Below are 27,357 nucleotides of genomic sequence, written 5' to 3' on the forward strand. Positions count from 1 at the left end.
GCCTTTTGCAGCGCTTCCAGTCCCTGTTGATTTATTGAACAAGGGAACACACTCAGGAATTAAACCTGAGCCTCATCTGGCAGTGCAGTATCACTCGTTACCTGTTCAATGCCTATGATGTGCTTGATGTTATCCAAAAGGACACAGTCTCTGTTGTTATAGTTTATACCATCTAAGGTGTGGCCCCCATTACTGTAGTATCTCAGTGCCTCACAATCTTTAATTTATTTTCATAGCATCCCTGTGAGGTAGAGATATTATCCCCATTTTACAGATGAGGAAGTGAGGCACAGGGAGACAAAGTGACTTGTGCAGTCACAGGAAGTCTGTGGAGGAGCAGGCAATTAAACCCAGCTCTCCCAAGTCCTAGGTTAGTGCCCTAACCACGGGACCACCTACAAACATACAGCATAAATCAGGAAATCAAAGTATATCCCCTGGAGAGCAACAAAATTGCAAGTATAACAACACATGGATGAGGCAAAGCATGCAAGGATTAACTATTCAATGGGAGGCTTATGCTCAGTTAAGTATACACTTACATATTCCAAGCACGATGCTTGCACTTCTACTGGTATGGAATGATTAACTTCAAAAAATCCTTTCCTCACATAGTTGTCAGGCATAATTAGAAGTAAGACTGGAGAATACAAGCTCTTTGGAATGAATTTCGCTTCATGTAATATTGCTGTTATACAGTAACAGTACTGCTAGATCACTGCTAGTGATCAGTGCAATATAAATATGGAGAGGTAAGACAAATAGAAAAGTCACTGGATGACCCAGGAGATGGTTTTATCTCAGAGCATAGCAAGACTTTTTAAAATGTGTTTTTAAATGGGAGTGTGGCAGCAGTGGTTGGGCCTGGTCCAAAGTCTGTTGAAGTCAATGGGCTCTAGTTTAGGCCCTTAATGAAGGAAAGGTGGCATTTGGTGAGTTTTAAGAAAGAACTTAGTTAAGGAGGTATATGAATGAACAACGAATGTACACATGGACACTGGGATCATAGGGGATTCCAGGAAAAGGGCGTAGCACGGGAGAAGGTGTGCAGGACACTTCCCAGTTGACACAATGACAAGAATTTATAGCTTTTGGGGTTTGTTTTGCTTAGATATTTCCAGTTATAAAAGTGGGAGAGAAACTTCAAGCTGGCAAAGCTGGTGTCTTAATGGTGATGCAGTAGAAAGATAGGGGGAAAAGGATAGTGGCAGATCTAGAGGAGACAGTGAGGTTGAATGCATTGAGCATCTACTTCTTGTGAACCTAAGTTCCAGTGAGGATTTGATCTCAAGTGAGTTTTGTGGGCTTGGGCAGTTAGGGGGAGAAACTTCAGGAAATTGTGATTCCCCTCATCCTCCAGTGTTTCTGTCTAAATTTTGGCCACCGATACAGCTGGTCAAAAAAAAAAAAAAAAAAAAAAAAACCAGCAGAAAAGCATCATGAAAATTTAGCCAAATACTTTTTGTTGTTGACATTTTCAGGAAAACAGTCATTGAAATTCCACCCCCCTGCGCCCCAAAATATTGACCAGCCTTAATCTTCATTCTTAGGGGTTATTTTATTCACATGACTCCACACACTTCAGCGTGATAGGTAGTTTGCTTTCAAGAGTGCTGCTGATCCAGACTGGGGAAGGTCAAACTAATTTCTTTCTAATTTCATATCTACTTGAACACTTGTGGGTTCTATCAAACTTGAACTTAACTGGGCTTCCACTTAAGAGAGGATGTGGGGACAGAGCAGCTGGTAGAGAAATTCTACAGGAACAATAAAGAATCTAGATGTTAATATCACCAATATGGTGCTCATTTGTACTAGTTTGGGGGAAGGCTGTTTTTTTAATACATAGCAAAAGCGTTTCTTTAGCTAGAGAAATATTAAGCCCCAGCTGAAGTCATGGGGAGCTGTGAGTGCTTAACATAGCCAACGATCAGGCCTTGTGGCAGGTACTTCAAATTGGGCACCCAAACCGAAAAATCCAAAATAATGGAGCCTGGAAAAGTTGGGCCTTATTTATTTTTTTAAAAAATCTCCCTTGGGGAAAGAGAAATTGTTTAAATTACAGGAAACCAGATTCATAAACTCAAATCAATTGTGCAGCTTCTGCCAGAAATAGCTTGCGACGTTTGTGAACCTTGGAAATGCAGGCGATGTGACCACTTCAAGTCAGAAGTGAGGTGGAGTGGGAAAGGTGGTATGTTAGTGCAGGGTGGCAACGGATTGTTGCGGTGAAGATGCTCATGTATTGGCCGACTTGGGGGGGAGGCTTGCAAATCACATCACCTACAGTACGCCAGAGTCCTGCTAGTAGCGTCTGGTCCTCGCTTTCAAGAGTGCTACAGTTCACTGCCCAGAATCACGGCCTACGGATACCAGTAAGGGAGCCAAAGGAAATTCCAGCAGCATGCTGAAAAACTGTCCTCCTTAGAGTCTAACACAACTTTATTTATTCCTTCAGATGTACAGGGGCTTTGACACGATGCCACAAGTTCAGTATATCTACACAGAAGCCTCAGAGAGTCTTTGTGGGGTCAAGCTAGAGGTCAACAAGTACCAGTATCTGATTACAGGTAAGGGACCACTGGAGTTTCTCATGATCAGGACCTCTTTTCTGTCTGTATCTGTACTTGCCAAACACTCACACGGAATGGGGGTAGGTAGGTCAGCTCTATAAGCAGGTTCTTAAAGACAGCGCCTGTCTGCTTCCCTGTGCTGAAATACTGCATAAAACATAGAATGCAGTGACAATCAGTCAGTAGCATTCCAGTCTCCGGGGATTGCCTCTCCATTAGCAACACATTCCTCTACTTTTTTTCCCTCCCCTTAAATCTCTCCAGTTTACAAACCACATATCCAGTGTTGAGCATTTTTTGTGACAATAAGTGGCTATTAATGCATAACTGAGCTGGTGTGCCCACCACAGTACAGGCCAGTGTGATTCGAAACAGCAAGGCGCCGCTCTGCTGAGCTAGAAATGGAAAAGCCTGTTTGGACCAAGTGAGTTGTTAAGATGAGGATGCAAAAAGAATTGGGACAGCACATGCCAAGTCCTGTTTCTCTCTTAAGGTGCCGGCACACTTACACCTTGCACTGTTGCAGAGGGGAATGTGATGGTTGTGGTCACTGGCATGCTGCTGGGGATTCTCACAGCTGGTACAAAGCTTCCAACTTGTGGAAGTGCCATAGTCTCACTCACTAATCCCATAGCTAATAGAAGAAAATAAACTGATTGCTGAACTGTGACTAAAGGCATACACGTGGTATTGAGAACATTAGCAGGCTCAGGAAACTGTCTGACTGAACTGAGAACAACTAATTTGTGTCCCTGTCTGTGTTTTCCAGGCCGTGTGTATGAAGGAAAGGTTTATACTGGCCTGTGTAACTTGTATGAGAAATGGGACCGACTGACTCTGTCCCAGCGCAAAGGACTAAATCATCGTTACCACCTCGGTTGTGGCTGCAAGGTATGTATTGCCTCCAGTTAGATGCAATTAAAAGCCTAATCCTAGAACTGTGCTCATTGCAGCTTATAGCAATAATGCAGGTGAACTATCAGGGAAGGAACCAAAGGGCAAGAGTTTTTTTACAGAAGGCAAAACAAGACAAATTTTGCTCCTCACGGGTTTCACAACGTAGTGAACAAGTTAAAGTTTTCTGCCTGCGCCTTTTCTATGAACCTTTTGGTATAATTTGGCAGGGTGGGGCAGAATCTCTGAAAATTTCACAAACATTATTTTGCAGATCAGCGAAATTATGTGCAGAGCTGCTGGGAAAATGTGTTAAGCTTTTTTCCCCCTGAAAACATTTTGAGTGATTAAAAGTTCAGAACTTATCTCTAAGACTTTGCACTCAGCTCCCATCCTGCAAATACTTAGGCACATGCTTGATTCTAAGCCAGAGGTTCCCAAACTGTGGAGCACAGTGATACGGTTATCGAGGGAGTACAAAGACCTGATGGAGCCACTCTGAAAGGCTGGAGTTAAGAGGGGGCTCTGTCCGGCAGGGGAAGTGGACAGGGCACTGTGCAGGTGGTCTCGACTCCCAAGACCAGGCTCCCTGCCTGCCTTGCTCCCTCACCACTGCAACAGTCACAACCCAGCAGTTATGCTCCTCTGCTGGGAATATTAGCAGAGACTGTGTGAGTGGGGAACGAAAGGCTATACCCCGGGAGTACTGACCCACCTGCCAGAGAGAGCCCCTTCCTAACCCTGGCCAGACAGAGCCTGTGCAAGGAAAGCAGACAGGGCTGCACTCAAGGGCTGGAGTCAGCAGGGTTCCCTGTTCAGCAGGGGGCCAGTACTCATGGGTGCAGCCTTCCACTCTGGTCCTGACCCTGGCCCTTCAGTGCTGCCCTGCACAGGCGGGGAGCGAAATGGGCAGGGAGCTGTGTCCCGGTAGCCAACACTACCTGACTGCTGCAGGGAGTGGAAGGTTTCCTCAGCTGCCACATGGTTAGTGTCCCCCACCCCTGGCCCCTGTGGGTACAGGGTATTCCTTCCCCATAACCCTGTTAAAAAGAAGGGTGTGGTCATTGGACATGAACCTCTGAAGGGGCGCTCAGCAAAGAAAAGTTTGGGAACCTCTGGAAGACAAGTAATGGTGCGGGAGGGGGAGCGACAAATCCCATGAATGGTAAGGTAGGCATGACTGGAAACGTTTGCGCACCACTGTTCTAAGCACCCGAACAGTGCCATTGACATTAATGGCACTGCTTGTGTGGGCAAGTTAAGAACACGTTTAGGTGTTTGCAAGATCGGGGCTTAATTTTTTAGTTAGCACGTTAGTGCTTAAAAAGAATTTCAAAAACACCAAAGTCCTATAAAATGTGCCTTCAATTTACCCCTATTCCACTTGCTGATTATAATTGCAGATTAAACCCTGCTACTACCTGCCCTGCTTTGTGACCTCCAAGAACGAGTGTCTTTGGACAGACATGCTCTCCAACATCGGTCATTCAGGGTCCCAATCAAAGCACTATGCCTGCATCCGACAGAAGGAAGGATACTGCAGCTGGTACAGAGGATGGGCGCCTCCTGATAAAACTATCATCAACGCCACAGATCCCTGAGCACAGTCCCTTCCCCATTTCCTTTCCTCCCTCCCTTGTGGCTGAGCTTCTCTTGGACAATAACTTCTACCAGATCATGATGATGACAATGAAATTAGTGCCTGTTTTCTTTCAAATTTTAGCACTTCGAACACTTAAAAAAAAGAAAAAGTCTATGCTGTCATGCTGAATTTGTTTTTAATCACTTTTCGATTCTGAGATCACCCATTTCAGTCAGATTATATTTGTCTGGGAACTTTCGTTTGCACACCGGAAAAAAAATTATGGAGCCCTTGCTCTCTCTATGTATCATTATCTATAGCAATATAATCTATATTTTTTTAGGAAAACAAAAATATAAAAACTATCCCAGTTCAGCACTATATCATTCTTCCTTGCCCTGGCTTCCCCAAGCCCTCTTCGCACACTCACTGCACAAATTATGTAGACTGAAGCTATTTGAAGGGGAAACTGGTTTCATTAACTAGATCAGTAAATAAAACAAACAAACCCCTATTCAAATCGGGAATTTTGGAAGTGTGATTGGCTCCAGAAGTGGGAGAACTCAGTTGGTGTTAAGACACTGCATCATCTGATAAAAGCACCAAGGACTGAATGTCCTCCTTGCTCATTCAGTCACAGTGTGAAGGCAAGAGCACACTGGAAGTTCTGGGGTTCCATAGAACATAAAGAGAGGTTTATTATTATCATGAGGTTTTTGAAATAAAACCTGCATTCAGGGAGGTAATTCACCTAAGTACAATGCAGCAGGTGAAATGCTGAGCTTCTCTCTTTTAAACAGAGTTACTCCTGAAATTTTTGCAGTTTAGCTCCTGCAGAAAAATTCCCTTGTGAACATCTTAAACCAAACAAATGAAAATTATCAATACTAAAAATCAATCAATCACTCCCATGGAGAGGGGGAAAGGGGAGACTCACTAGGGTTTATTGCTATAAGAAATCTATTGCCAAAATAGTGTTTAGCTGAAGTAAGATGTATATACACATAATGACATAAGCTATTTTTGACAGGACGTGGAATTATTTGGTGTTATAAACAATGAATGCTTTGATTGTGTTTTAAAACAGAAATCTTGACATTCCGAGTCAGTGATTTATTTTTGGTAAAAGATGTTGAAACTCCAGTGTACCTGCAGTAGTGGTTAGAATCACTGTTTCATGCCCTCTTCCCCAACCATGGCTTACCTCCTACAGCTACACTGGCTGCAGTTGTATATGTAGTGAAAGCAAAAGCTGGCAGAGTGAGGCAAGGAAAAGCAACATCTTGACAGGCACCTCCTAGAACTTTAAATTTCAGCTGTCCAGTGGATTCCAAGTGGGTCAAGTGCTCTGTTTCCCCCAAGCTGTTGTTAATATAGCTATGGGCACACGTTTTTTCCACGTCCTGAGGCGACATGGGGGAAGGGATGGTCCTGGCTTCACTGTCGACTGGAGGATTTTTTTGTTCTGTTTTGTTTTTATTAAGAAAACTATAATATAAATTTTCTTATTAAATAAAAATATTTTAAGGTTTAATGTTGATGAGGAGGGGTTGCTGACAAAATGGGTGATTGTATATTTTACCGAGTGTACGGGGGAGGAGGGCAACACTTAACAACATTATTTGTGTTTGTTTTTTATTATTATAATTATTTATCTTACATAGACATGTATCTTCAGTTCATTCCACTTAGGAAGCAGAGCTGCTGTCAGCAAGAAAAGGCATTGCAGTCATCCTAGACAGGGACAATATAGCATTCTCTATGCAGTGATCTTTTCAATTTGTTTGAGGCTTCTTCGCCATTATGAGACGGGGAAGAGTGTATTCTAGTGTTGGGATTGATGCAGCAATCATTTTGGGGCTTCTTTGACTTCAATGGAGCTATGCTGATTTACACCAGTTGAGGATCTGGCCCATTTATAAGCAGACACTTACAGGAGAATGTAGGTGTTTGGCTTAAATGGCATTTTCATAGAATCGTTTGGATTAGAAAGAACCTTGGGTGGAATCGTCAACAATGCCTATGTGGTTTAGGAGCACTCAGCTCACTGAAAGTCAATGGGGCTTGTGCCTAGGCGCACTTAAAAATGCCACCCCTTGTCTCTACCCTTAAATTATGGACCTGGTCATCAAAGGCAATAAGCATCATCAAACCCTACTGATATCAGGGGGAGATTAGGTTGCTTTTTAGGATCAGGTGCTATATCAGGCTGCTTCCCTTTTCAGCTGGGCATCATCAAGTTGGGCCGTAAGCACAGGGGACCAATTTCTGCTCTGTTCCATCTGTGCAACTGCAGAGCTTTCTTATGCGTCTCTAGCAATGATAATTCCACCAGCACACTTCACAACTTGTGGAGTGACCATCACTGGAGCTAACCAAGGCCTGACCCAACTACCATTCGATCAAAGGTTCTTTAGCAATCATTAAACCATTGAGCACAGCCATTTCTCCGAGCTTTGGAAGGCGAGATGAAGCTTGTCATGCAATGAGTTGTCAGGCATTGATTTGGATTTCCATTAAACTGTGGCTCTGTATTTTACCTGCTCACTGACTGTATAATTTAAAATCATATAAATAGCTGAAACATTACAGTATTGCAATCACATTATTGTGAAAATCTTTATTTTGTTGCTACAAAGATGTGTGTTCCTAGGTGGGCTGTAATGTATCTATGCGCTTTGTAAACAAACAACCAACAAAAACCCCAACGCTGCTATCAACAGAGTTATTTTCCTATCCAGATTTCCATTTCATATTGCAGAGGGTAAAAATATGTTTGACATGCAGACAGCTAGACTGGTAAAGGCGGGGGCTTGGAAAGCAACCCTCTCCCTTGCCAAATAAAGATGCAGCCGTAGAGGCTTTTTAAAATGTGGAACCAAATAGAGGGAAAGAGTAAGGGGGAAGAAACCAGCACAAAATACATTTCTTTTAGGAGGCTTTGAGGTTTTTTTAAATGAATACTATCAGGGACAGATATTTTGTGGACTAAGCTTGCCCTTGCATTATAAGGGGCTTGTCCAAAGCCCATTGGAATCAATGGGTGTTTTTCCATTGACTTAAATGGGCTTTGGGGTCAGGCACCTAAATTTCTGCCTCACTCTCTACTCTTCCCTTGCCTCACTGAAGATCACTCCAGCCTGCCAAGGCACAACTCCCTCCTTCTAGATTACAACAGGCCTTGCAGTATGTAAGCACTCTGTCTGGAGGACAGGAGTGAAGCTCCCGTCAGGGTGTTGTTTTCCCAGGTTAGCGTGGGTTGCTGTTGCATAAATCTCTTGCTGCTTCCCCTTTGTTGCGAAGGTTGAAATGTGGCCTCTAACATCCCCACCAGCCATGCTCTGTGCTGAAAGGGACACTGTCAATGGGACTACTTACATCTGTGTCCGCATGATCAGGGCCTTAGTTTTTAACAAACACACTTTTACTAGGTTTTAAATAAATCAATATTATTAAAACTCCATTTTTACAAACCTAATTCACTTTTCTAGACTATTTTTGCAGTTTCCTTATTTCCATTTTGTTTTGTTGCTTAGAATCATAGAATATCAGGGTTGGAAGGGACCTCAGGAGGTCATCTAGTCCAACCCCCTGCTCAAAAGTAGGACCCATACCCAATTAAATCATCCCAGCCAGGGCTTTGTCAAGCCTGACCTTAAAAACTTCTAAGGAAGGAGATTCCACCACCTCCCTAGGCAACGCATTCCAGTGTTTCACCACCCTCCTAGTGAAAAAGTTTTTCCTAATATCCAACCTAAACCTCCCCCACTGCAACTTGAGACCATTACTCCTTGTCCTGTCCTCTTCCACCACTGAGAATAGTCTAGAACCATCCTCTCTGGAACTACCTCTCAGGTAGTTGAAAGCAGCTATCAAATCCCCCCTCATTCTTCTCTTCTGCAGGCTAAACAATCCCAGTTCCCTCAGCCTCTCCTCATAACTCATGTGTTCCAGACCCCTAATCATTTTTGTTGCCCTTCGCTGGACTCTCTCCAATTTATCCACACCCTTCTTGTAGTGTGGGGCCCAAAACTGGACACAGTACTCCAGATGAGGCCTCACCAATGTCCAATAGAGGGGGACGATCACGTCCCTCGATCTGCTCGCTATGCCCCTACTTATACATCCCAAAATGCCATTGGCCTTCTTGGCAACAAGGGCACACTGCTGGCTCATATCCAGCTTCTCGTCCACTTTTCCGCAGAGCTGCTGCCTAGCCATTCGGTCCCTAGTCTGTAGCTGTGCATTGGGTTCTTCCGTCCTAAGTGCAGGACCCTGCACTTATCCTTATTGAACCTCATCAGATTTCTTTTGGCCCAATCCTCCAATTTGTCTAGGTCCTTCTGTATCCTATCCCTCCCCTCCAGCATATCTACCTCTCCTCCCAGTTTAGTATCATCCGCAAATTTGCTGAGAGTGCAATTCACACCATCCTCCAGATCATTTATGAAGATATTGAACAAAACCGGCCCCAGGACCGACCCCTGGGGCACTCCACTTGACACCGGCTGCCAACTAGACATGGAGCCATTGATCACTACCCGTTGAGCCCGACAATCTAGACAACTTTCTACCCACCTTATAGTGCATTCATCCAGCCCATACTTCCTTAACTTGCTGACAAGAATACTGTGGGAGACCGTGTCAAAAGCTTTGCTAAAGTCAAGATACAATACATCCACTGCTTTCCCTTCATCCACAGAACCAGTAATCTCATCATAGAAGGCGATTAGATTCGTCAGGCATGACCTTCCCTTGGTGAATCCATGCTGACTGTTCCTGATCACTTTCCTCTCATGTAAGTGCTTCAGGATTGATTCTTTGAGGACCTGCTCCATGCTTTTTCCGGGGACTGAAGTGAGGCTGACTGGCCTGTAGTTCCCAGGATCCTCCTTCTTCCCTTTTTTAAAGATTGGCACTACATTAGCCTTTTTCCAGTCATCTGGGACTTTCCCCGTTCGCCACGAGTTTTCAAAGATAATGGCCAATGGCTCTGCAATCACAGCCGCCAGTTCCTTTAGCACTCTCGGATGCAACTCATCCGGCCCCATGGACTTGTGCACGTCCAGTTTTTCTAAATAGTCCCTAACCACCTCTTTCTCCACAGAGGGCTGGCCATCTATTCCCCATGTTGTGATGCCCAGCACAGCAGTCTGGGAGCTGACCTTGTTAGTGAAGACAGAGGCAAAAAAAGCATTGAGTACATTAGCTTTTTCCACATCCTCTGTCACTAGGTTGCCTCCCTCATTCATTAAGGGGCCCACACTTTCCTTGGCTTTCTTCTTGTTGCCAACATACCTGAAGAAACCCTTCTTGTTACTCTTAACATCTCTCGCTAGCTGCAGCTCCAGGTGCGATTTGGCCCTCCTAATTTCATTCCTACATGCCCGAGCAATATTTTTATACTCTTCCCTGGTCATATGTCCAACCTTCCACTTCTTGTAAGCTTCTTTTTTATGCTTAAGATCTGCTAGGATTTCACCGTTAAGCCAAGCTGGTGGCCTGCCATACTTACTATTCTTTCGACACATCGGGATGGTTTGTCCCTGTAACCTCAACAGGGATTCCTTGAAATACAGCCAGCTCTCCTGGACTCCTTTCCCATTCTCTGAGCTTGGATAACGGATCCGTCAGTTTCACTTTCAAATCCAATTTCACTTTCCAGTTCTCATCACAAGCACAGTACTGGAATGTTCTGACTGCCAACTCTGCCTGGGGGCTCTTGGTTTCTTTAAATATTGTTTCCTTTTAAAGTTGGGAGGGGGGTGTTCCCCCCTCCCCATTTTTTTTCTTTAGGGAAAAGGGTGAGGGGGATTATCTGTATGTGGAATTTCCTGTGCAGAGTCCCACTGAAGTCAATAGGGCTCTGTGCAGACAGAGCACTCCACCAACACAGTGTAAACCTCAGGATCAGGGCCTAATTTTGGTGTGCCAAACATGACCCTCATCTACACTTTGAACTGGGGTGTAATTCCCCACTGGAGTAGACAAACCCACTCTAGTTCTGATTGGAGCACCAGTGGAGGTACAGGTTAGTCACTCCAAGTACAGTACGTGTCTAGTGTCTCAGAGGGATGCTATTTGGCAGCTAGCCCCTCCTGCCACTCCGGCTACGCTCTGTTATTAGCACATTAGTACTTGCAACCCCAGGTCAGAGTGTAGACATACCCTTAATATGTCTGACTCATCAACGTAGACCTTCCACGCTCACCAGTGGGGAAAATGCTATCTCAGGGTGCCCATGAACACACCACTTAATAAGAACTCAAAGTGAAGGCACAAGGAAGAAAGAGTTCCCATTGTTCCACAGGACTTGCCAGGTATATTTCTTCAACTTTTTTCAAAATATTCTAAGTCTATGAATCCTTTGTATTTTGGAAGGGAGTGACAAAATTCAAAGGATGGTGCAAACTTTTTTTTTTTCCCCATGTAGCTCAAAGTTTTCTATCCACCAAATCTTGACAAAATCCTTAAAAAAAAAAAAAATCCACTAAGCCTATGTTGCTGCTTTTGTTGTAGTGGCTTAATCAGTATCTTGGTCACTCCCTTTTCTTCACTGAGCCCCTCTGCTGTTCCTGGTAGTCACAGAAATTTGGGGAAAGGAAACGAAGCCTGGGAGAAAATTTTATCCAGAAGAAATATATTTGTTGCTAAATTCTGTAACACTAGTTTACAGTTTTCCTCCATGCTATTTATAAATTTTATACTCAATGTATACTGTCTTTAAGGTAATACCGCATAATGTTCAATTTTTATAGTGTCCTTTTCTTCTAAGCAGTAAAGTGGTTTTATTTCTATCACAGACATTCTATCTCTGCCTTGCTTATGTTAGTCAGTCCTTTACTTTAACCATATACAACTGGTACCATATACTTTAACATATACAAATGTTGCTTTTTCATTGGCTTTTACGTGAAAATCAAGCCTCTGGCAATTGTTCTACTCCTGAAGACTCCCTCAACAATCCCCCTCTCTTTTTAAAGCAACCACTCTCCTGAGGTCCTGTTGTTGGGGTCACCAGCCGCAAAATGGAAGGAAATCCCTTTTGGAGTCTGTGAGTTCCACTTTTTAGATGGCCAGATGGGGTCACTACAGAGCAATGCAGCCACTATGGCTGAACGGGTAACACTGACTGCTCCTGAGGAGGAACATTTACACTGATGGTGTGTGCAGCAAAGGGGGCTGTTGCTATTACAACAGGCTGCTCCATAGAGGCTAGTTTGAAGCACATTTTATCCAATATACCAGTGTTTTCATGGACTTACTGTCCATAATGAGAGAAGGTGGAGGTTACTCAATCAAATCCTTTCCATTGTGAAAATCTCAACCCTTGGAATATCTCTTTAATGTGACTAGTTATGGGTAATCGAAAATTTTCCATCAAAGCTTTCTTTTTGACAGAAAGTCGGGTGTTCAACTACATTAATATTTTCCCTCACAATTTTGAGTTTTTGTCAGAAATATTTGGTTTTCTGGCAAAAAGTAGAAATTTTCCATTGCACATTTTGACAAAAAAAAATTGGGGGGGAGAGGGGGGGTCAAAAGTTTCCATCACAGAACCCTCCTTCCACACACACACACACACACACACACGATTTTCTGAACTTCTTTATGACTAGTCCTCATCCATACCCCTTTCCAATTAGGAGCCTATTAGCATTTGGAAAAGTTTGGACATGCAAAGCTGTGTTTTCTGATCTGACAACTGTACTAGTGAGGGAAAGTTACTTTAAGAAGTGATTTAATTCAAGTATCTTCATAAACACTTCTATAGTGCCTGCCATACAATGGTCATATAATGCTTTACAAACACCAACAACCTTAGTTCCACAACACCTCAGTGAGGTGGGAAAGTATTATTATTCCCATTTTACACATGAGCAAGCTGAAGCAGGTCAGTTAAGTGACTTGCGAAAGTCACAGCAGATGTGTGTGGCAGAGACTGGGAAAAGCACCCAACATTGCTTCCATCACATACATGCCCCTTTCTAGTCTCTATTTGCACAAATAGGCTTTTGTTTGCCCAAATGTTTGGGGAGTAGCTGCTCTTCATAAGGATACCCATATTTGTACATGAACAATAGCGTTTGCGTACAAATGAGATTATTGGCTGTTTATTATTTGCAGTATTGTCGAACAGGTCAGAGTCAATGTGCAGCCATCCTTCACACCCGGGGCCAATAAGAGGACCCACATGTGGCTGTGGCCAAAGACAGACAATGTCACACATCACTGGTGACTGCTCTCTGACCAGCTTTGATGGTGGTCTGTGGGCTCTGCACTTCGCTGACAAGGCTGCCGCAAACTGGCTTGGCAAGTCCCGCCTCCGATAAGAAATTATGTGCAATTTGTTATTCCCCTGTTTAAAAGGGTTCCATCGTTCTTTCCAGGAGTCAAAACAATGCTACAATGCTACCCACTGGCTGGAAATTACTTATCCAAACTATCTCATGAACAACAAATACATTTGGATGAGTCTACAAATGATTTCCAAACAGTGGGGTGGGGAAAAAAGCTATATCTGTCAGACAATTTATTTGCAACAAACAGTTTGCCCAGCTCTGTTAGAAATATAAGTCCTGATGTGAGGGCAAGGCACATTCACATCTGTCCTGGAGCATCTTGGATGACAAAGTGTCCTCATAATTTGTTGATATGATTAAATGAAATCGGGCCTTACAAATTAATTTGACTTAAACTAGGACAAACTGTAGCCCAGTGTAAAGAACACACCATTCTCTTATCTGTCTGTCTTAGGAACTTATCTGGCCCCCATGACTGTAGCATCTGAGCACGCCACAGTCTAACATTTCTCCTTTGAAGTGCAGCAGTGCTATTATCACATGTTACAGATGGGGAATGGAAGTGTAGAGGGACTACGAGTCAGAACTTTAAAGGTATTAGGTGCCCACACATACAGATGCTTTGTGGGATTTTCATAAGCAGCTGGGAACTTTTTTGGGATTTTTGAAAATCCCACTTGGCATCTACCTACATGTTTAAGCACTTAAATACCTTCAAAAAATCTGCTCTCAAAGGAGTTACCAAAGGTCACACAAGAAATCTGTGGCAGATGAGGGGCTCAAACCCAGATCTCCAGAATCCCACAGTAGCACCCAAACAACTGGACCACAAAAGCTCTCTTTATGCCCCTGATTAAAGACCAAGGCAAGAGCCAGAAATATTGGACAAGCTGGAAAGATAAGGATCTTTTTCATATATGGTAAGAATGTCTCATCATTTGCAGTTTTTTACTCCAAAGTGAACCTAAAAACCTGCTGATAATGCAAGTGGGTGGCCTCCTTTGGATCACGTGACCTGTTTTCTAGCTCTGCAGCCACCAACCATAAAACTTTCCTCTGATTATACGGCATGCTAATCAGCCACATCATCTCTGGGCCCAGCCACCCCACAGTCAGATACCATAAAAAAGCCTGACACTTTGACCATTGGAAAAATAAAGCAACACGGAAGCACAGCTCAATGGACTCAAACACTTTCCAAGACATGTGTCTCTCTCTTTGAGTAGATCTATATATTACCACCCAGCTTTGCTAACAATTGTGGAGGCTTCTTTCACTCTGTCAGACATTTATGAGTATGGGACGTGCCTTAGAATTATAGATATGCATATTTTCAGTATACCATAGAAATGCAGGGGAGGAAGCGACCTCCAGAAGTCATCAAGTCCAGCCCCCTAAGATAAAGCAGCACCTAAGTAAACCTAGACCATCCCTGACAGGTGTTTGCCCAACCTGTTTTTAAAAATCTCTAATGATGGGGTTTTCACAACCTCCCTTGGAAGCCTATTTCAGAACTTAACTATCCTTATCATTTGAAAGTTTTTCCTAATATCTAACCTACATCTCTTTGCTGCAGATTAAGCCAATTAAATATTGATCTACATATTTAAAGTGAAGATATCAATCAACATCCATAACACAATTAAATTACTGCGATTGATAATTTGCAATTAACAAAAGCAAATAAAAAATCTCAAAATAGAAGTTTGATAACTGCCTTATTGGATGTCCATTCATGTAAAAGATTATCTACAATATCTAACCCTTATATCACTACTAATCCTACCAATGAAGATTAAGGAAGAACCCAGCTGGTTGGACTAGGGAAGTTGGTAGCATTGGTCTTATTAACAAAATTAAACAGACAAAAAATGGTGGAAGGCCCTATCTGGATACTGTTCGACTTGTCTTATGCATTTACAGCCCTGATATACTTAGCTGCAGTAAGCCTTCTAGCCTTATGACCTCTCAGTTGCAGGGCTGTGTACTGGCCTGTAAGAGGGATTTAGGTCAGGAGATATTGTATTATGAGTGTCATATGAGTAATTGAGGAAGGACACCAATTTTCATCTCAAAAGCAGGGCTGGCCCTAAACAGGCCACCAGCCTTGCACCTGAATTCAAAATGAACCCAGCTATACAAACTGAAAAGCAGGAGATAATTCAGATATGGGGTCAGGGCTCATAGACAGAAAGGACCATTGAGATCTTTGGGGGAGGCAGAAGGAGTCATATGTTCATGGATGCGTGTTGACCGTTGAGCTTCTCAAAGGGCCAGGCTAAGAGTCGTCATGCCTCTGCCTAGGGTCAACCCCACTTGTGAGGGAAAACCAAAAGAAATACAACTGAGTTGTTTAAACACTCCCACTTCTGCTCCCTTCCCCAGGTTCAGAAGGAGACAGCTGCCCAGCACTCTTAGGATGTCGCTGCCTTTAAGGAGCCCATGGAATGCCTAATTATTGTGCAGGTCTAAGGTACAGTATGTACTAGTTCACAGATAGGATGAATAAACACCAAGAGCAATTATGCTACAGCAAATTATGCAAGACAAACAGAATAAGAGCTCATGTTCAAAAACTCGAAACTGCTTCATTTAACAATCCAACAGCTGGTAAGTATGTCTAATAGATGGTAACCATGTGACAGATGAGACAAATCAACAGCAGCACAGCACTCTTTTGTAAGAAACTTCTGCTTCACCCCACATCTCTGATCGTCCTGCTCTTCTATGCATTAGGACGAGCGCAAAGACCAACTCAGCCACATCCAAACAGACCTGTTCCCTGTCTATGACAACCAGAGTCAGCAATTTATTTCTCACTCTTTCACCATCTGTGTCTTTCCAGGAACTGAGGGAAAAGGAAAGAGGCACCCAGGGACGTGTTCTATGCCTGCTATTTTTCTGCTAGTAATTTATTGTCTGTAAAGTTACAGATATTATTTAAATTGCCAGGGCTCCCAGAGTGAGTGACTCTTTCCACTCCCAACCACAGATTCGCTGCATCTTCCCCAACTAGATCATCATCAAAATAAACAAAGGACACTTACCATCTGCTTATGGCTTGGGAAGAATGTTTGCTCCACAAGAGGGAACTTCTCAGGACCCAGGGAGTTGAAGATTTTAATTAGCTGAGAGAACTAAAGAGAGAGAGAGTGTCTGTTGTTTATTAGACAATAAACTAATGCTTTTAAAAAGTGCTGGTATGAAGGAGGGCCGGGGAATCACATTATCTTCTCCCACCCACCTTTCTGCAATTGACAATGGTGAAAAATATAGCATGCTAAGCTACCACTGTCTCTCATGGGGTGCATAAAATTCATGCACTTGAGAGAAGGGAAGGAGTTAAGTGAAGAGACTGGAAGTGGACCAGCTTGCATTCAATTACAGATCCACTATAAACAGGTTTAGCTTTCACAGCACAGAAGGGCTGAGAGTAAAGAGAGGGCGGCTCTTCGTGAGAGTCTGGAGGAAAGGGCTTAAGACCCAAGCACTCCTTCGGTGTGTGTGTGTGACCGAAATAAGTAGTAGCCACTCATGTATAGCAACAAAACAAAATAAAACTCTCTCCCCCATGCAACCAAATAAAGGATTGGTGATGTTTCTTAAAAGGTATGAGAGTAATCAAAAGAGACACTCACTAGAAAGAGAGAGTTTTCTACATCAGTGGCTCTCAAACTTTCCAGTCTACTGTACCCATTTCAGAAAGCTGATTTGTCTTAAGTAACCCCAAGTTTCACCCCACTTAAAATCTACTTGCTTACAAAATCAAACATAAAATACAAAAGTGTCACAGCACACTATTATGAAAAATTGCTCACTTTCTCGTGTTTATCATATAATTATAAAATAAATTAATTGGAATATAAATATTGTACATACATTTCAGTGTATGGTATATAGAGCAGCATAACCAAGTCATTGTCTGTATGAAATTTTAGTTTGTACTGACTTTGCTAGTGCTTTTCATGTATTCTGTTGTAAAACTAGGCAAATAACTAGATGAGCTGATGTACCTCCTGGAAGACCTCTGCATACTTCCAGGGGTACACGTAGCCTGGTTGAAAACCACTGTTCTACACCATCCAATTTGAGTGCTGGGCAAAGAAAGCATGAACCTGATGTCTATCTCATATAAACATCTCTTGTGACTAGGTTCACTTGAGAGAGTCTGTCACCAATCTTACATGCATGTAGCATGATGCACACAGAATGAAACAGAAAAAAGTTCACCTCTTACTTCCCCATTTATCTTGGGGGTCAAAGGAGACATCATCCTAAGCGAGTTATTTGAGGAAAGCAGTGTGCAAAGTCTATGTTGGAAAGCAGAGTCCTCAGGAAGTACTTCACGCACAAGAGCTAACATGGTAAGCCAGGACAACACACACATAATTAACTGTTTATCATCAAGGGTCACACACAGCTACACATGAAGCATCCCACAATGTGATAATCTGAAAGTGGGATAACAGAGCTATTCTAAGTGAGCAGAGTCTTGATTTCTACCCACCTTCCACAACCTTATAATAATTTGTATCACAAGGAATTTCAACTCCTATTTGACAATCTGCAAATATCTACACACTATTACAGGTACAGGGCCAACCCACAACATTTTGGCACATGACGCCCCCATGGCCCCTCACTTAGACCAAAACTTTGAAAGGTCTCAGTTCTGCCTTCTTCCTGTTCTACTCCTCTCACGGTACTGCTCTGCTACCTACCCCAATAAAGGAGAACTAACAACTTAAAATGCCTTGTTCAAAAATTTTAAGTAACACTTAACTTTCAAACGCTCGAACAGCAAGTGTAACTTTTCTTGTCTGCGTAGTAAACACTGGCGTTTTTATCTGTTTGAATAATCAAAGTGGTGCTTTCTATGCCTTCTTGGTTGCAAAGATTTGAACTGCTTCCTGAAGGTCCACAGTCTGGGCCGGCTCATGCTCTATTGAGATGATGGCAAGGCCGACCAGCCTCTCCTGTGTCATTGTGGAGGGTAGATGTGTTTTTATTAACTTCAGCTTGGAGAAGCTGCGTTCTCCACTGGCAACTGTTACAGGAAGTGTTAGAAGTATGCGCAGAGCAACAAAAGCATTTGGAAAGAGGGTGATCATTTTATTTGTGCACATATATTCCAGACCAGCCTTTGCAGTTGATCCTGCTGAAATGTATCTTGAAGGGGCTTTCAGTTCATCACCTAAATCACTCGCATCAATATTGCGCATGTCATCATGTGTCAACACTGTCTCTAGTGCCCTGCATTGCTGGTGTAGGTCTTCTTCAGGTATAGTGAGGAGTTTTGGAATATCCTACAAAATCCCAAATATACTGCTGTGTTCCTTGAGCTGCATGAAACATTCTTCAACTGACTGTATTGCACAATCTAGCACCTGGTTAAAGAATTCAACTTTGAATTGTTGTTTGGGGTCTCTTAGGGGATTATCCCGTACCTTGTAACCAAAATGTCTTCTTCAGTGACTCTTGTATTCTTGAATGGGTGGGAAAATAACTTCAGTGTGAAGTTCCTCTACCAACTTCTGTGCACTCTTCGGAATGTTTTGAAATCCCTCATCTGACCGGAAAGACTGTAGGTATGACTTTGCTTTGTCCAGTTGTTCCGTTGCTCCAGATATATCAAGGTCAACACCTTGGAGTCTCTTGCTTACAATATTTATTTCAAACAGTATGTCATGCCACAACACTAAGCCACACAGAAATTTGAAGTTATGTATGTTTCTGGTGATTCCATTTCCCTCTGCCACTGTTCTCCCATGAACAGTTCCTGTCATAGCATTATCCTCCATAATGGCAAATATGGCATCATCTATCTTCCCACTTTGGTGTTTGATAGGCTTTATCGCCTCCACTCGACTTTCCCATCATGAGGCACTCAGTAGTTTCAGTGTCAGAGAGGATGTTCCCAGATGTTGCTTCAAAATTTGCCATCAATGAGTTGATGCAGAGAAAAATACATAGATGCTTTGAATTACATAAAAAAATTCAGCAGCCTCACTAGAAGCTGATGCTGCATCACTGACCACCAAGTTCAATGCATGAGAACTGCATGGGACAAAAAAATCTCGAGGGTTTAACTCTCGGATCCATGTCTGCACTCCTCTGTTCTTTCCTCTCATGTTGGCACCATTATCATAGCTCTGACCTCTCATGTCAGCTATCACAATTCCTATATCTTCCAGCTTTTTAAGAAGCACATTTGTCATACCAGCTCCTGTAGTATAATCAATGTCAATAAATTCTGGAAAATGCTCTCTGACAGTCACCATTGCAGAGACATTTTCACTAGATTCTGTTGTTGTTACAAAACGTACCATTAAAGTCATTTGTTCCATATGGCTGATGTCAGGTGTGCAGTCCAGAAGAACAGAGTAACATTTTGCTGACTTCAGATCTGCCACAATCTTCTGTTTGACTTTTGTTGCCAATAACTGTATGATCTCATTTTGAATGGTTTTTCCAAGGTAGTGGTGTGTGTACATTTCTTGGGTGGTGACTCTTCTTAGATGCTCCTGGAGTACAGCATCAAACTCAGCCATCAGCTCCACAATTTTAAGGAAGTTTCCATTGTTTGGCACATACAGCTGATCTGAAGTGCCATACAGTGCTAGGTTTTGGGTAGCAAGCATTCTCACAATGCCAATGAGCCTTTTCAGAACATTTTGCCAGTAAAGATACTCTGATGCAATCTTCTCTTGATGCTGATCATCTATGGTGGCCTTTAACCTTAGTCTCATCTCAAGTTCTTTCCTCCTATGGAATGCTCTCTGGTGATTTGCTGCCTTCTCATGGCATGCCAGATTTCTAGCCAGATTTTTCCAGTCCTTTGTTCCTGTAGAACCCAATGTGGCTGGAACATTAGATTGAAAGAGTTTGCAACAAAAACAGTATGCAGCATTCTGGGTTTTTGAGTACATAAGCCATGGCCTCTCCACTTTGTCACCATTGGGGATTTCACATCAGTAATGTGTTGGATGGAAACTTCGATTTTCATTGTCTTTGGGGAACATGAAGTTTTTCACTTGCTGTGGCCCATGCAGTACAAGGAAGTCCCTCAGGCTACTGCTCAAGTCTTGGATCATCTAGACTTAAGGAACTAAACTCAGCAGCAGCTGTTTCTTGCGCCTCCACCACACTCTTCTCTGATCTACACTTTTCTTCAGGAATGTGCATGTGTAAGGGGACTGTTGCCCCCTTACTAATGTTCAGTGGGGGTGTTTTAGTTGCTAGCTCCCAGTACTAAAAGGGGGGTTGATGGGAAATCAGGACCCTGAGACTGACAGTCCCCAGGAACAATGGGGAGAGGCCAATACTCCAGGTCAGCCTGAATGACAGGACGGGCAGGCTAATCAGGGAGTCAGGAGGCCAGGGCGGTCCCGTCCTCCGTGTGAGCTGGAATTGCCTGGGTCAGACAGAGTGGGGCCAAGCTAAGGAGAAAGCAGGGGCCCAAGCTAAGCTGGGGAGCAGAGCTGTGCCAGATCCAGAGGGACCAGAAAAGCAGCCCAGAGAGAGCAGACCCTGCCCTGGGAGCAGAGCTGCAGCTCCAAAGCCAGAGGCACAGCCCAGAGAGAGCAGACTTGCCCTGGGAGAAGAGCTGCAGCAACCAGAGCCAGAGTGGCCAGAAAAGCAGCCCAGGAAGCAGGTCAGTGCTGGGAGCAGGGTCACAGAAGCAGCCTGTGGAGCAGACCTATCCTGGGAGGAGAGCTTGTAGCAACCAGAGCCGGAGGGGCCAGAGAAGCAGCCTAGGGAGCTGGAGGCAGAGCAGCAGCTGTGCTGAGGCAGAGTGGAGCAGGAGCTGGAGCTGGGGTTGGAGCAGTCTGGAGCTAGGTGTCATGAGCAGCTGGGGAGAACGAGGGGGGACCCTGGGCAATGGGCCCAGCGCAGGGAGACACCTCAGCCAGGAGGCTCTGCAGGCCAGACTCGGAGGGGGATTGGTAACCCTGACAGGGTGGGGGCAATGTTAGAAAGAAGGGCCCTGCCACGTAGAGCCTGAGAGCGTGTGGCCACCAGCAGAGCAAGTGTCCAACTCGCAGCATCCCTGCAGCACAGCCAGGGCCTGAGAAGAAGGCCTGGGACTTACAAGGAACAGACTGTGAACTGCCCAGACATTCCAGAGACGCTGTTTGTGATGTTCCCTGCCACAGAGCGGGGCGATGTGTTTCCTTTCACCTTTCCCATTTTCCCTTATTCTTTTTAAAATTAATTGTTGATTAAATAACTTGCATTTGCTTTAACTTGTATGTAATGGTCAGTGGTTCAGAGAAGTGCCCACTGCAGAGAGAGTACCCCGGAGTGGGGACACCCTAGCCCATCCTAGGTGACCACAGCAGAGTTGGGGGTCGAGCCCCCGCCCCAGGAATCCTGGGCCCAGCCTTGTTGGGGTTACAAGGACTCTGCCAGACAGGAGAGTGGAAGGGGAGTCCTCAAGGGAAGGGAGGCCACTGGGTAAAAGAAGTGGGAGTGAGGACTCAGATCCTTTCGCTAGCCCACTTCACCGGGGTAGTGCAGAAGCCAGGAAAGTTCCCCACAATAGCAGGACTATTCCCCCGCTTACACATGGTTACATCCATTTGAGATGGAGATATGGATGTTGCAGTAGCTGCCAGGTCACCTGCGCTCTGACTAACTGGAAGATCAGGCATCTCCTCACCACCCTCATCCTCACTGGGGCTGAAAGGCTCACTGTGAACATTTGTGTCTATGTATCTCAGGAGAGCTCCTTCCCGCTTAGATAGAAAAGCTTCCTTTGCTTTCTTTCTTTTTCTGAATGCTGCCCCAGAGGGGCGTTTTCTTCTTTCACTCATGACTGCTGTTCTGTGCCAGCTAGTGTGGCTCTCAACACTCAATTGAAGGGGACAAATAAGCAGGCTGGTAACAGGGCCTGAGTGAGGGAAGATATCAGCATCTTAAGGGCCTAACTGGCTCCTGCTACTTCAGTTGACTGCCTGTTCTCCTCAAGTGGGTTCAGGGAAGCAGCAGGAAACAGGAAGCTCCCTGAGAAGCTGGTGTTAATCAGTCCAGTCTCCTGGGGGTGCTAGAGAGGTACATAAGAGGCTCCTCCTCCTCTCTCTCCTTGCAGCTCCTGCTGCTTTCTGTTATTCCCTCTCACCTTTTCTCCTGCCTGCCTGTTAGGTCTCTTGTGCCCTCCTTCCTCCAGCACAGCACTCCACCATCTCGAGCAGAGAGAATACATATGCACCAGCAGCAGACACAATTTTCTACACTCTGGGTCCTAGTGGCGCCCCCCACAGTCTGGCACCTGAGGCGGCTGCCTCCATTCGCCTCATGGTAAGGCCAGCCCTGTACATGTACAGTCTACTGCCTGCTGTAAGTTGCATATACGGCACACTCCCTTATCTTTCTCTGGTAAAAGAAAAAATCTAATATTTGAAAGGTGGGTATGCAAGGCTGTGGCACTCAAAGAGTTAAGACATGCAAGTTCCTTGAGGCAAAAGAGACAGATTTTATGGAGGACAATATGCAGATACGACTAGGAGATGAAAGGAGACAGTAACAGGAGAAACATCATTGAAATTGCTTATGGAAGGATCTTCTGGATGATCTATGTTCCTTGTGACTGACATTCATGTATGTAGCCACCTTGCAGTGTGCCTAAAGCACCTCACTAGGTGCTATAAGCACCATTCTAATAGGCAAGCTCCTTTTCAACTAGGTAGCAGTGCTGTTATTGACAGTCAGGACTGGTGATGTTGCAGAAAGAGGACTGCTTACTTCTCTTAATTCAGTGATTTCTAAGTTGAGATGAATCTCTCAGATATCAATTTTCATGGGTATTTAGAGAATTTACTTGTCGAGGCCTGCTGCAGCTGGGAGCAAACATCTCAATAATTCTAGCTACTGCTGACACATGTACCAGGGGCTTGGCAGAATTCAATTTTTTTTTGTATAATGCTGATGGAGAATATCAGTGTTTAGTTTTAAGTACCTTTTTAAATTTTCGTCTATTTAAATGTTCAGTTCCAGGAAATTATGAGGGAAGGCTATTGGGAGGTCAGATAATTTTTTAATGACAGGACACACTGAGATTCTAAAAGTTAAAGTTTATAACCATTAAACAAAAAACTGTCAACATCACATGTCAAAATATACAAAGTAAATACACTTAAATCAAACTTTAATAAGTTCTCAAGCAGAATTTTTCTTACTTTGCCTACCCGTACATTAACAACCATGAAAATATTTTTTTAATTTGGTTTGTGCATGTATAGTGAAATCGACATCATCAACATTTACCAATAAAAATCTAATCCTTCAAAGCAGAGTAATATGTAATCAAACCCAGGGCTAAGGCTATGAGAATTTGCAAATAGAACTCTGCACAGAGATTCACAAACTGAAGCCCGAGGTTTAATTCACAGGGCTTGAAAGTAAGTCAACTCCCATAGGTTCTTTTAGAGAAGTTCAGTTAACTTAACCCTCTATTATGGGGAAAGTTCAGTTGTGGAAGGTTCTTATTGCAACCACACCAACAACAATTTCACAACAAACCTTGGGATCCCCTCATCCTGAAGGAGACATTTTCAAGTTCCAGGACTGGTTGGGGGAAGAGGATAGCTGTTCAAGGAATAACGGACCCAGAGCATGGGGAGAGGAAAGTCCTTTAGCTTCTCAGCAGTGTGTTTGCTGAACTTTCACGAGCATAGGCTGAGGTTCATAATGCCTCAAGTTGCAATTCCAAGGCTCTGTTCAAGACAATGTGAGGTCTGATGAAAGTATGTTGTGCAAGTCTACTAAGTACCTTCCTTTGGGTTCCCTTCACAGCATTGCAATCACTGGACCACCTTAGCAAACATTTCTGTTTACTAAATTTAATCTTGCACGTCCTGGTGAAGAGAGCATTTTGGAAATTAAAGGATGATTCCTGTATGAAAAATCCTGCCAGTTTGTAAAAAACAGTCTGAAGGCCATGTGCCAGACACATACTGAAATGGCAGTTGCCCTTAGATTTGTAGGCACACAAAGATTTCCTTTTCTAAATTGTGTGGGATGAAATTCAGTGTTTGAGAAAATCCAGAAATCTTCCATCGGTGGCATAGTCACACCACTAGTACCATCACCCCCTTGGGCACATCAGCAGATAAGAGGAAAAATTCCATGTCTAGAATAATTTTTGTTGGCAACGAGGGTGTTGATCTAGAGGAAAGAGGACAGATTGCGTCTCTTAACTATTTGAACTACCCCTGCACATCCCAGAGAAACAAAACAAAACACTGTTTTGACTAGCAAAGTGAGAAAACAGAACTTAAAAGTTACACAGAGTGACATGGAGACACAGAGAGAAAGATCAACACACCGGCGAGAGAGACACATGCACCACAGTGGGTGCACACACAGATCTACAAACACAGACACAGAGATGCTGTATACATGTTACCCTAGGAAAATAACTAAAGCTATTGAATAATTGCCTGGCTGACATATGGGGTATTTGCTTGTTAGTTTGCCTTCTTTTTGAAGCATTAGGTATTGGCCACTGCTGTAGTAATGGGTGTGATACACACATGCTGGTAAAAGACTGAACTTTTTTTGCCCACCCTCGCCATTATAAGATGGGTCAGAATTGCAAAAAATTTACATCTTTCATATTGATCTCAGTAGCAAATGTTACATGTGTGATAGGCACTATACTGTACAAGAGACACCAATGGATTAACCCAGTACAGCAACTCTTATCTTCTTGCTTAGATATGAACATAAGAATGGCCACACTGGGTCAGACCAATGGTGCATCTAGCCCAGAATCCGGTCTTCCAACAGTGGCCAATGTCAGGTGCTTCACAGGGAATGAACCGAACAAGTAATCATCAAGTGATCTATCCCGTTGCCTATTCCCAGCTTCTGGCAAACAGAGGCTAGGGACACCATTCCTGCCCATCCTGGCTAATAGCCATCGATGGACTTATCCTCCATTAATTTATCTAGTTCTTTTTTGAACCCTGTTACGGTCTTAGCCTTCACAACATTCTCTGGCAAGGAGTTCCACAGGTTGACTGTGTTGTGTGAAGAAATACCCCCTTTTCTTTTAAACCTGCTGCCTATACATTTTGTTTGGTGACTCCTAGTTCTTTTGTTATGTGAAGGAGTAAACACTTTCGTATTTACTTTCTCCACACCAGATCCTTGACACTGATGAGAATAGGTCAAGTATCCTCCCTGTATGTGTGTCCTTAATTAAGAGGAATGTTATTGTCAGCCGTTCAGCTAGCTTATTCCTTGCACTAAGGGCCCATACTTACTCATAGTCAGTACCTCAGTGCGTAAGTAACCCCATGGATTTCAATGAGATCACATACAGAGCATAGGACTACTCAGTGTACTCATGGGTGGCACAATCTGGGCCCTTACTAACCCTATACAATCATGCATGTGCAGTAATGTGGCATGCCTAAGCTAGCTGGGCTTGTCTGTGTCAAAAGTTACTGCAGTAGGAAGAGCTTAAAAAGAAAAGGACAGGTGGATCTTAAGGCTGAGGGTAAAATTTTCTAACATGGCTAAGAGTACGCCTACACAGCAACTAGACATCTGCGGCTGGCTCATACTAGCTGATCTGAGCTTGGGCTGCAGGGCCATTTTACCGCTGTGTAGACTTCCAGGCTCAGGCTGGAGATCGGGCTCTAGGAGTCCGCAAGGTGGGAGGGGGTTCCAGGGATCGGGCTCCAACCCAATCCCAGAAGCCTACACAGCAGTCAAAGAGCCCCACAGCCTGAGCTCCGCAAGCCCGAGTTGGCTGGCATGGGCCAGCTGTGGATTTTTCTTTGCTGTGTAGACATACCCTGAGTCACCTAGGAGCCTAAATCCCATTGCAAGTCAATGGCACTTAGGCTAAGTGATTCAGAAATTTTTACTCTGAAGCTTCAGATCTCCCCCACCTTGTGAAGAGGTGTAAGCGGTCTTACAAAATTGTGGATATTACTGCACATCATTACCCTGTATGAAATCCTGCGAAGTTTTGTACTGTAGCTTTTATAACACAGCGATTGTTGCAATTGGCTAATGCATCCTGACTGGTGTGGTTATAGCAAAACTTTTACATAATTCTAAGATCCTGAAAATTCATTTTTTTGTTTAGCCTCTGTGAAATAGCTATTTTCACTTAAAAAAGTTCAAATTATGCATGTTGTCAATGCAAATTAATTTTCCATCTCTCTAAAAAAATTGTTTTGAAATACTGAAAAATTCACAATTATCATTCAAAAATGAGCGTATTTTTGAGCCTCAATTCACTCAGTTGTGGAGGAATCATTACAGACTGTTGAGGGAAAAACCGCACAAAATTGTGAAACTTCTCATGAAATTGGATCATGTTTGAAAATACAAACAAAATGTGAAAAACCTCATTGCCTAACATTAGGTAATTTCATTTTTCACCCCCCCCCCAGCCCCGCCTACAGTTATGTCTATCCAGTAAGTTTCCAAAAACCTTTGCCAAACAGATTCCTCCTTTCAGGATGCCTATTTTGCAATCAAAATGAAACAAGGGAAAAATATCTATCCCCAAGAAAAGCTGTTGGTGTCTGTCTCTTGTTTTCTAGCTATCATAAAATCTTTTGATTTCACTGCCAGAGAAGCTCTCAGTAATCAAAGGCAAGACAGAAATGCATACCTGAGCCAGCTCCAACCAGATAAAGTCACTAGCAGTGCCAAATGGCAGTTTGAGATCTTAGATTAAGTAAATTGCTTTGTGGATTTAGGTTTCTTTGTTTTGTTTGTGTAACAGGGTGCACTCACCTCTCATGAGCAGGGCTGGATTAACGCAGGGGCTTTAGGGGCTGCAGCCCAGGGCCTTGGGCTAAGGGGGGCCCTGCAGGCCCGGATACGGCCCGCTACTTCTTTTCATCTGGCCCGCTGGCATGCCCCTGCCGCCCCTAGGTGAGGGCATTCAGGGAATCTCTGTGTGCTGCCCCTAGCAACAGCTCCGCAGCTCCCATTGGCTGGGAACTGCGGTCAATGGGAGCTGCAGGGACAGCAGCTG

At 43.7% G+C, this 27,357-nt stretch overlaps 2 protein-coding genes across 3 annotated transcripts in view; one reads left to right on the plus strand and one right to left on the minus strand.

Moving 5' to 3' along the window:
* TIMP3 (TIMP metallopeptidase inhibitor 3) overlaps nucleotides 1–7,638 on the plus strand; it is a 46,209-nt gene extending 38,571 nt beyond the window's left edge. For both annotated transcript variants that reach the window (XM_048832544.2, XM_048832553.2), the window contains exons 3-5: nucleotides 2,459–2,570; nucleotides 3,343–3,464; nucleotides 4,871–7,638. In XM_048832544.2, the coding sequence (XP_048688501.1) occupies nucleotides 2,459–2,570; nucleotides 3,343–3,464; nucleotides 4,871–5,068 (432 nt within the window). In that variant the 3' untranslated portion in view covers nucleotides 5,069–7,638. The remainder of the gene's footprint in view (nucleotides 1–2,458; nucleotides 2,571–3,342; nucleotides 3,465–4,870) is intronic.
* SYN3 (synapsin III) overlaps nucleotides 1–27,357 on the minus strand; it is a 289,948-nt gene that overhangs the window by 161,455 nt on the left and 101,136 nt on the right. Inside the window, exon 6 of the mRNA XM_048832522.2 lies at nucleotides 16,400–16,489. Within this exon, the coding sequence (XP_048688479.1) occupies nucleotides 16,400–16,489 (90 nt within the window). The remainder of the gene's footprint in view (nucleotides 1–16,399; nucleotides 16,490–27,357) is intronic.

The sequence above is a fragment of the Caretta caretta genome, chromosome 1, assembly GCF_965140235.1.
Source record: "Caretta caretta isolate rCarCar2 chromosome 1, rCarCar1.hap1, whole genome shotgun sequence".
NCBI classification, from domain to species: domain Eukaryota; kingdom Metazoa; phylum Chordata; order Testudines; family Cheloniidae; genus Caretta; species Caretta caretta.